Below are 10848 nucleotides of genomic sequence, written 5' to 3' on the forward strand. Positions count from 1 at the left end.
AAATCGATTAGCAGATACAAATGTACATATAATAATCAAGAAATAAAATATACATAATATCTATTATTCTCATTTCTGTAATGAAACATAAGGCCATGGTTGATATTTCTAACTTTTATCTTTGATAATATCTCACTCTGTAGCTCATATGATTAGGATAGTTTCCTATGAGACAACTCCAACTTTCATTACTAGAAAGATCTGTGTCTTTAGTGGCCATGGCCTCACTGGGATGCTGTAGCCTTTTAATGCTTGTGTGATTGTTGCTGTTAGTTGTCACTGAGTCAGCTCTGACTCATGGTGATCCCATGGATGGTAGAACAAAACATTGCCAGGTCCTGCACTGTATTCATGATCTTTGGTATGTTTGAGTCCATTGTTGAAGCTGTTGTTTCAATTCATCTCATTGTGAGTTTCCTCATTTTTGTGGATCCTCTGCCTGATATGATGTCTTTTCTAACAATTGTTCTTTCATGATGATGTAACCAAAAGTACATAAGTTGAAGTCTGACCATCCTTGCTGCTATGGAACATTCTGGTTGTATTTCTTCAAAGACGTACTTGTTCATTTTTGTTTGCTTGTTTAGTTTTTGGTAGGCCATAGTATATTTGGTATTCTTTGCCAACACCACATTTCAAATGCTTCAATTCTTAGGGACCCTATAATCTCTCAGCAAAGTCAGGCAATTAAACAAAAAATAATAATAATATGATAAGTGGAGAAGTGCTATGATGGAGAAGTCCTGTGAGCTATAGGTGAAGCTCTCCAACTTCTACCTGGAAGAACACTTACCTTACAGAAGAACATTTAAGATAATTACTGAAGGACACACTAGGTATCCCACTGTGTAATTAAATGTATTTTGAAAAGTCTTCTAATTTAGTATCCCAGTAAAGTTTTGTTTCCCACAATATAATGTTTAGTCAGTTGGAACATTTCAATATTTGTTGGCTCCAACTCATAGCAACCCCTCCTCGGATTTCCGAGGCAGTATCACTATGGAAGTAGATCACCCAACCTTCCTTCTGAGGAGTGGCTGGTGGGCTTGAACTGCCAGCCTTCTGGTTAGCATTCAATGCCTTAGGCACTATGCCATCAGAGCTTCTTATATTTATAATGAATATAGACCCTTGGTTATAGAGACCCCTATCTTCTTCTTGATTATAAAGTTTTTATTGTGCACCCATTTTCACCTTCCTTTTCCAGGTTGTTCCTCACCCATTAACATAAAATCACTGCCCCCTAAGTTTCCTAACTAATATTTTGACTTGCTGTTGTCACTTTGATCCCATGTTTATAGTTCTTAAAAGAGCACAATTCTCAAAGCAGACTTTTTTTACTTGTTAAGCTGAACTATCAGGGATATTTTTGGTTTGTGTTTTAAAGATTATCTCAGGACAGTAGTTTCAGGGTTTCATCCATCTTCCATGACGCCATGAAGTCTGGAGTCCATGATAATTTTCAATTCTGTTCTACATTTTCCCCCTTTTCATCACAATTCTTCTATGGAAACTTTGATCAAAATATTCAGTAATAGTTACTGGGTACCCTCTAGCTCTTCTGATCTCATAGTAAAAGAAGCAGTTGTTCATGGAGACAATTGGTTCCCCTCCTTCACTTATTGCTCAAGGTAAATAAAGACCAAGACTCATGCCTTGCATGACCACCTGCAAGTTTTTAAGAGCCCCGGCACTGCACAGTGAACTAGGAGGTAGAACAGAAACACTAAACAGATTATTAGGTCAATTAACTGGGATACACTGTGAAACAATTACCCTAAACCTCCAAACTAAGGAATCAGATCTCTTGAGGAGTGTGAGAATGGTTGTACGAACTGAAAAGAATGTAATCAATGTTACTGAAGTTGTACATGTAGAAATGGTTGAATTGGTGTATGTTTTCCTGTGTATGTGCTCAACAACAACAGAATAATAATAATAATGTTGTTGTTGTTATGTGCTGTTGAGTCAGACCTGACTCATAGCGACCCCTCCTTGGGTTTCCAAGGCAGTATCACTATGGAAGTGGATTGCTCAACCTTCCTTCCAAGGAGTGGCTGGTGAGTTTGAACCACCAGCCTTCTGGTTACCAGTCAGGTGCCTTAGGCACTACGCTACCAGAGCTCCCAATAATAATTGTAAAACCTAAAAAAGTTTTAATTGAATAATATAAATGACTATATTCAATAACCGTTTAAAATTCTTATATACCTACTACTTGATTTTGTGAACATACACATAATGTTTCTTTCAAAATAAGTTTTAATTCATCATTAAAACCAGTAAGTCATAGCGTCTCTAACCATTTCTTGAGTGCCTCATGAATGTTATGTGTACAGTTAGCTCAAAGGTATATGTGGAGGCAATTTGATGCTGTACTTGAAGGCATGTGCTCTGAAGACAGACCACCTACATTCAAATCCTGACTCAAACTCTTGATTGCTGTGTGACCTTTAGCAAGTCATCCAATCTCTCTATGGCTTATTTTCCTCATCTATAAAATGATGTTAATAATACTGCCTTCATTATAGGATTTTTGGAAGGAAAGGGTTAAATGAGTTAACACATGTAAGATAGTTAGAAAGGTAAGTAGGTAGCAACATAGAATGTTTTTACAAATAAGGTCATTTTATTTTTGAAGCTTATCTGTTGAGGGTATTTTTTTTATAAAGCAATAAATACTGTGAATTTTTTTAACTTACTCATTTTTGACATTTCTGATCTGGAATACAAATTACAGCGGTTATCATGGTGCAATTGAAAGACTCCCATGCTGGGATTTTTGAGTTCTGTTTCTGTCTTTATTACTAATTAGTGTAATAATTTGATATTCAAAAATTTCAAGCCTCTTTTATGCTTTGGAAAGAAGCAGAGTATAAAACTAAAAACAAAAACAAACAAACAAAAAAACCACTGTCATCATACAGACTAGGTAAAATACCAGATACCTTGATTCTGGGATTTCATTAAACTAGAAATAATATTGAGAAGTACTCACCATCTCAAGACATCCTTTTGGATTTCCTAGTAGTCATACTAAAAGCAAATTATTATCTTCCCAGGTGTTATAACAAGTTATGGATTATATCTAGATGGTATACTAATTCACAGTTCCTCAGAACTCAGCTGTCATGCTCATGGATTTGCTCCCTGGAGCCTACATTCCTTCCGAGTCCAGGCATGCACGGCCAAAGGTTGTGCAATGGGTCCACTGGTGAGTATGTGAATTTACATTCTGGGGATATATTAAATGTCAGATGATAATGAATATCAAGGAAGAAGTGTTAGTGACTCACACATTGAGCACAGCTAGCCTTTCAAGCAGAATGAAAGATTTTCTTTTTATAAATTTTTATTTAAGAGTTATTAAGGTTTTATATTTGACATAAATTTTAAGACTACACAAAGGCCTGGTGAAGGACAGAATATACATTTTACTGAAGGAACAGTCAGTTCACAAGTTTAGCAGGCACAGATACCATTTTGACCAATTTAGGGAAATATTTAAAGTGGCTATTTCCCTCACTAATAATACTAAAATATCAACAACTATGTGAGCTTATAAGGAGCTATGGTAGCATAGTGGCTAAAGCACTTGACTGCTAACCAGAAGGCTGGCGGTTCAAACCCACCAGCCACTCCTCGGAATGAAGGTTGGGCAATCCTACTTCCGTAGTGATACTGCCTCGGAAACCCAAGGAGGGGTTGCTATGAGTCGGGGCCGACTCGACAGCAAACAGCAACAACAACAACATGTGAGCTTATAATTAAAAGTGAAAAATAATTAAAAGTCCATAGCTGGGACAACATGACAACACTTCCCCTAAAAAGTAAGTTAATTGATTAAAAAATAGAGTTTTTCTTATGTATTATATCTCTGTAAATATTAAAACGTAAAAATGTCACTTTGTGAACTAAGGTGCACCTGACCCAAGCTGTGGCATTTTCAATCACCTCATATGCTTGTATAAAATCTGGGTAATAGATAGGGAAGACTAAAGAAGAATTAATGTCTTTGAATTATGGTGCTGGTGAGGAATATTGAATATTCTATAGACTGCCAGAAGAATGAACACATACATCTTGGAAGAAGTACAGCGAGAATGCATCCTAGAAGGAGGATGGTCACACTTCTTTTGAAGTACTTCAGACATGGTATCAGGAGGAACTAGTCCCTGGAAAAGGACATGCTTGCTAAAGTAGAGGGTCATCGTAAAATTGGTAGACCCTCAATAAGATGATTGATACAGTGGCTGCAACAGTGGGCTCAAACATAGCAATAATTAACTATGAGGATGGAGCAGGACTAAGCAGCATTTCATTCTGTTGTACATAGGGTCACTGTGAGTTGGAACTGAATTGAGTAGTGCCTAAGGCATTTGACTGCTAACCAGAAGGCTGGCAGTTCAAACCCACCAGCCACTTCTTGGAAGGAAGGTTGGGCAATCTACTTACATAGCCATACTGCCTCAGAAACCCAAGGAGGGGTCACTATGAGTCTGATCCGACTCAGTGTAGGGACTCAACAACAATACGACATTGTACTATAATATTTTTATTTCATTTATCTGATATGACTTTATAAGAATACTATTTAAAATATATTGATAACAGTTTTTGATATCCACTTTCAGAAATCTATAATTTATGCCTATAAATTCATTAGCACTTAAAAGACTTTTAAATTTTTATTTTTATTCTAAATATAATTTTAAATCCAATTAATATAATCATCCTAAACCAGCATGATAGTCTTTTATATCTAAATGCCACATTTTATTTTTTCTTGATTAAATGGATATAACTTCTTTTGAATACTTCTTTTAATAAAGCTTCTTTCAATACTAATTATTTTTAGATTTTTTTTTTTTTTTTGGCAGTGTTTGCTCATGCGCTACTGTTTTAATGCACTCAGTCTTCATTGAAGAGTGTATTATAAATATTATCTTGAAAAACAGCTCTAATTTTTAACTTTTGCTTCCTTATTGTTGATCACACCTCCAATTTTGTTTTACATATTGGTTGCTTTCCAAGCTGCTAACATCATCTATTGGTAGAGCTGAGCTGTAGTCTTTATTGCCATTAAGCATTTTATAGCCAGGACCCTTCTGATGGATACTTACTCTTAAAAGCAGGAATGGCTTTAGGCCAGATTTCTTTCCTCATTCAAAAAAAGAAAGAAGGAAACAAAAGAATTCCTTACATGGGTTTAACACTTAGACTTTTTCAAGAACTTAAACTGTAAATTGTGATTCTGGCTACTAAATTGGCTTCCACACTGTCTCCCAATGTTCTGACAACTCTAACAAGGGAGACTATAATCAGTCTGCTTCCTGCCCTGATGGTAGGTAACATTAACCTTAAAAAAATCAAATGCTATGGTGCCTTGATGGGAAGGGGAAAAACAGAATTGGATTGTAAAACCTACCCTGTCATACCGTTACACACATTCTTAACTCGGTCCTGACTTGAAGCACAGTTATTTTCTCCTCTTGGTACTTTTCTTTATCCTGCACTCAGTATGCAAGTGCTTTTCCCAAGTCAATGATCCATCTCTAATCACTGGGATTGAATAACAACATCCTTATTTAGAACAAGTCAACTATATGCTGCCAAGAAGCTAAAGCCTATGGTCTTCACTTGGTTTCTGAAATAATTTTGTAACAAGTACAGTAAATATTATGTCCCCGAAAGATTCTATATCTGAGTATTCTAAATAGGTATCAAAATCATGAAAGAGATTACAGCTCTTTTTCAGTGGTGATTTTAAAAAATATGTCCTTATTGATATGAGAAATCTATGAATCGATCTTAATAGCTAGGTTTCCTATCATGAAATTATACAGGATATTTAACAAAATTCAGTCAAATTTAACAGTGCTATATATGCATCTCTTAAAGGTATTTTTTTTTTTTTGTAAAAGCTCAATGTTAGACCATTGCCATTTCTTTCATATTTTTCATTTTATTGAAACAATAAAAAATTCATAAATTTTATTTTTTAAACTCTTGGTGGAGAAACAAAATGAAATTTTTGAGTCAATATTTCTGATGCACATAATATTGTTCTATAGTAATTCTTTGTTTTTAGAAAGAGAAATCTGTTATTTTTTTGTTAGTTTTAAGTTCTTTTATATATGTAATACCATTGTTATCCATGCATGTAGGAAAATATTATTCAATATTTTCTATGAAAAATATGCTTATACAGTCTTGCATGTGGTATAGTTTACCCTCAAAATTAACAAGTTGCTTGCTCACAGAATAAAAGGAAAACAAAAACATTAGGAACAGAAGAAAGTTTTGGCAAAATAAAAAAATCTTAAAAAGTACAAATATATACACAAATACCTATTCTTACCATTTTTATGTCATTTTAGCAAAATATGTTTTTTTCCCAAACATGGTTAAAATAATAATCAAATACTATTAATTGTTATTTATAATCCTGAAGGGGTTACTCTGTCTCCATCTTAAAGAAGATTCACTTAATGGTTTCATTTCTTGTTCAGTTAAAATAATCTATTTGACTTTTAAAGAAATTCCAACAAAAAAAATGTCCTTTGATCCTAATTTTAAGATGCTAATATGGATTGTCAAATTAAATCCAGTAACTGAGTTTTTAAATGCTTAAAATAATGAAATAAATTATTGCAGAATGTAACAGAAAATAACTGTTTAAGTGCTTTCCTTGCTATCATTTATATTGGAGAGAAACCTGTCAGTACTGTGCTTCTGTAATGAAACTTTGAATTTGTCCATAAACAAATCATTTCATCCCCCCCCCCCAATTAAGCTAATGTTAGATAACACTGGTTAAATCTAAGATAGGGAATTTTATGACTGTGTCTGGCCTTGGAACATTCATTGGATCAAGTTTTCGACTTGATGGCACATAACAACAACAACAACAACTTAAGGGTGAGGTGGGAATGTTCAGGTCACTGTTTTATGATATGATTAAAAAAGATATCTTGGTTTTTTTGGTGAGGGTGTACTTATGCAGATAAATACACACACTCATCCTTTCACTGTACTCATATTTTACAGGGAAACAAGTAATTTTGTTATTTTAAGACATCTAAATTTTAATGGCAATATATGTTATGGTAGAGAAAACCCTATGTGGAAAATCTGCCCTCAGCCTGCTATTACTTCCTATGCTTTTCTTTGGGAAATATACTTACTTTGCTTAGCATCCATTTTCTCAACTATCACACCAAAGGGAAAATAATGCCTACCTTAAAAGATTGGTGTCATAAATTAATGAAATATTATTTATACAGGGGTTTCTGATACATAGTAAAATTTTTACTAAGGATGAAAATTTTATGAGGAAAAACAAATCGTACATTTGTTCTCAATGAAATTTTTTGTCTATATCAAGGGAGATTGCCAGGTAAAACAAGCCCACTTTTACCTTCCCAGGTCTTTCCTTAGCATTCTTATTCAGGAAAAATAACTTATTTAAGGAAAAAAAAAAAAAGTCTAGGTCATAGTACTCAGAAGGAAGGTTGGGCAATCTACTTCCGTAGTGATACTGCCTGGGAAAACCCAAGGAGGGGTCGCTATGAGTCGGTCGATGGCACATAACAACAACAACAGGTCATAATAAAAGACAATTGTGAAATGTGTGCTTTATGCAATTACAGACAAAATAAGATCAGAAATTTGTGTTTGAGTCTCTTATTGAGTTTATTTTTATAATTAAAAACTTTCAAAAAGCTATTTATAAATAAAAGAACACATGTAGACCCATGATCATAGTGTTTTATCAGAAGATTATAATGAATCCAATTCTATTACCTTGTGTCCAAGTTTAAAAAATATTAAACACATTTTATATATTAATCAAACAGGCTGTTTCTACATCTACAAAGTAAGGTAGAGTGTTTATCCAGACACTTAAGGAAACTTAAAAACACATTTATTTTGAATTAACTATATATTTGAGAATAATGTATACAATAATCATATTATCTGTAATAGCGTTTAATTCTTTACTTCAACTTTTTTGATTCTAATTTTATTCAGAACCCTTTAAAACCACTTTTTATAGAGTAATTTTAACTGTACACATAGACATAATGAAACCAACTGCATCATTATGCAATATTAAAATGATGAATTGATGTTTTTCCAGTCACATTTTGTACATAGCCATTAGACTAAAAACAGAATAGGTATTATAGATCTCAAGAACCCTAGTGCCTTTCTCAGATAGAAATAAAGCATGTCATGACCTCATACTTATTAAAAATTAACACTCTGTCTTTTTCACATTTATTTTCATAATTGGGAAAGTGTATTCACCATAACAAATAAAGGTTTAATAATTGAGAATATTTGCCTGCAAAGGATTGCACATCTGGTCACCTTCTTGTAAGGCATGAGTTTATACTTTAAGGTCAAAATTATCAACATATTCAATAAATCTTAAAAGGTCAAACATTTATGAATGATGCTTAGGAGTTCGTGGTAATGAGTTAACCAAGTTTAAACTAGTGATTAAAAGATAGTAAAATTTCCTGCAGCCTTTGCTGCTTTCTTGCCAACTTCATCTTCTTCTAGTCACTTAGTCATTTTACCTATTTTGCTACTGAAATCTTTTGGCCACTGTGCAATTAGGGACTACATTTTATTTCAGAGCACTTCAAATAATTCATCTTTTGCTGTTTTCTCCATAGATTCATTAACACTGTATTAATGAAGCTTTTCAACCTTTTTAAAAAATGATTATATCTTGGGATTAAATCACTCAGGTGTGTTTATTTCTTGATCTCTGGCATGATGCCAACTTTACATACCTTGAGCAAAAATGCTCAGGCAACTGTTTTAATGTGCGTGCCTCGAGATGGTCTGAGTGTGGCCTTTTAACAAAGCCCAGAAGTCTGTCACTTCAGACAGGAACATATGATAACGGACTTGATGTATTCCTTCTCTTCTGCAATCACATCAAAATTATTGTTAAGCAGTCCTAGAAGTAGTCTATGGATATGCCCAGCCATAAAGAAAATCACAGTATGAGCTGATTCACATTTTCCGGAAATCACAAACAACTGTCTTGGTCACGAGCTCGAATTTTAAGCTTAACAGCAGGAGGAAGAAAACATGAGGTATGCTTTGATCCTGCTGACAAAATGAGGTATTCACACAAGATGCTACTGTCAGAATAGTTTACTTCACAGCAAAGAGAGATTCTTTGAAGAAATATGCTTAAAGTGCAGCATGTACTTACTTTATTTGCAAACAAAAATAAATCTTTTTATACATACAGGTGGAAAATCGAACTCTAGAAGCCCCTCCTGAAGGAACAGTAAATGTGTTTGTCAAAACAGAGGGAACCCGACAAGCCTATGTAAAGTGGGAAGCACCTTTTTCCCCTAATGGATGCTTAATGTACTCAGTGCTTTTTACTGGAATTTTTTATGCAGATCAAGGTAATTTGTTTGTAACTTTAAGATGTTAAATAATATTAAAAAGCAATTTATTTTCTTTTGAAATCTTTGTTTTAGCCACAGATTTTATTTTTTTTTTTTCTATCTGCCTTAAAAATAATCTGTGTGGAAGAGCTAGTGCAGCAGTTCTCAAAATGTGGTGTGCAGACTAGCTGTTCAAAGTTTTATCTGAGAAATCATTGGCAGTTACATTCTCAGGCCCTCTCCAGACCGAAAGAATCAGAAACTTTGAAGGTGAGGCCCAGAAAACTGTGTTTTAACAAACTAACCAAGTGATTCTGATGCACACTCTTAAGTCTGAGAACTACTGTGGTATATTGTCTATGTTCTTTCCCTCTTGCTTAATAAAGTGACTGGAGCCTCCAGTTGGTGCAAATGGTTAATGCGCTCTGCTGCTAACTGAAAGGCTGGAGGTTTGAGTCCACACAGCTGTCCCTGGGCTACAAATGTCCCGACTGACGTATAACCCATAGTTATGAAACAGGGCTTTGAACCAGTTTGAATCAGTTCAATCATGCCCAAAGACACTAAATCAAACAGGTCCAAATTTTTAAAATTTAGGTAATCCAGAACAAGCACTGGAATGGAAAATACTACAACTTGAAACCCTGGAATGAGAGACTAAGAGGTGTAGTGGGCCCTTTCTGGAGAAATAAGATGCAGGAGATGGGTTATTGGCAGGACTGTGGGTAGCTACTCACAGTCAAAGAAACATGGTCACCCACTATCTTTAAGCAGGGCACTGATTCTGACTTCTCAAAATGCAACAGGTGAGAGATTTGGTTGCTATGCAAGGCACATGCTGCTCTTGTTTTCTAAAAAGAAGGTTAAGTTTCTGCAGGGCTTCAATCCATAATTTTATCCATCCATGTTACTGTTCCAGTGCCCCCATATTTTAAAAGTTCAAGTGTTTCGGTTTCACTTCCTTGCCCATAAAGCCTATTGTATTAAAAATTCGAGATACAATGATAAAAGGTAAAAATGGTTCATAATAATAAGTGGGTGCTACTTTGTGATGTGCATCAAAATAATATTATTATTACTGTATTATTATGTCAAAGATGTTTTCATGTATCTGGAAGTGTTTGTTAAATGTTTTTTATACATAGAAATCTACACTTAATATTATACACTAAGACAAACATTTGACTAACTAATGTTAAAATCAAAACATACCTAACTGTTCCGACTTATGCACAAATTCGACTTAAAGAAAGGCTTAGGAATGGAACTCATTTGTAATCTGCGGACAGCCTGTGTATCTGAGAAATCCATCACTGAAAACTGTATGGAGCACAATTCTACTTTGACACACATGGGGTCGCAATGAGTCAGAGTCAACTTGATGGCAACTAGTTTGGTTTATTTTTTCAATAAGATGTTTAAAACA

At 34.3% G+C, this 10848-nt stretch overlaps 1 protein-coding gene across 1 annotated transcript in view; it reads left to right on the forward strand.

The window, feature by feature from the left end:
* The window catches only part of USH2A (usherin), a 1482371-nt gene that overhangs the window by 851714 nt on the left and 619809 nt on the right, over window positions 1-10848 (forward strand). Inside the window, exons 35-36 of the mRNA XM_007952540.1 lie at window positions 3063-3214; window positions 9278-9440. Of these exons, the coding sequence (XP_007950731.1) occupies window positions 3063-3214; window positions 9278-9440 (315 nt within the window). The remainder of the gene's footprint in view (window positions 1-3062; window positions 3215-9277; window positions 9441-10848) is intronic.

The sequence above is a fragment of the Orycteropus afer genome, unplaced genomic scaffold (assembly GCF_000298275.1).
Source record: "Orycteropus afer afer isolate SDZICR_OR568_19922 unplaced genomic scaffold, OryAfe1.0 scaffold00013, whole genome shotgun sequence".
Classification (NCBI taxonomy): domain Eukaryota; kingdom Metazoa; phylum Chordata; class Mammalia; order Tubulidentata; family Orycteropodidae; genus Orycteropus; species Orycteropus afer.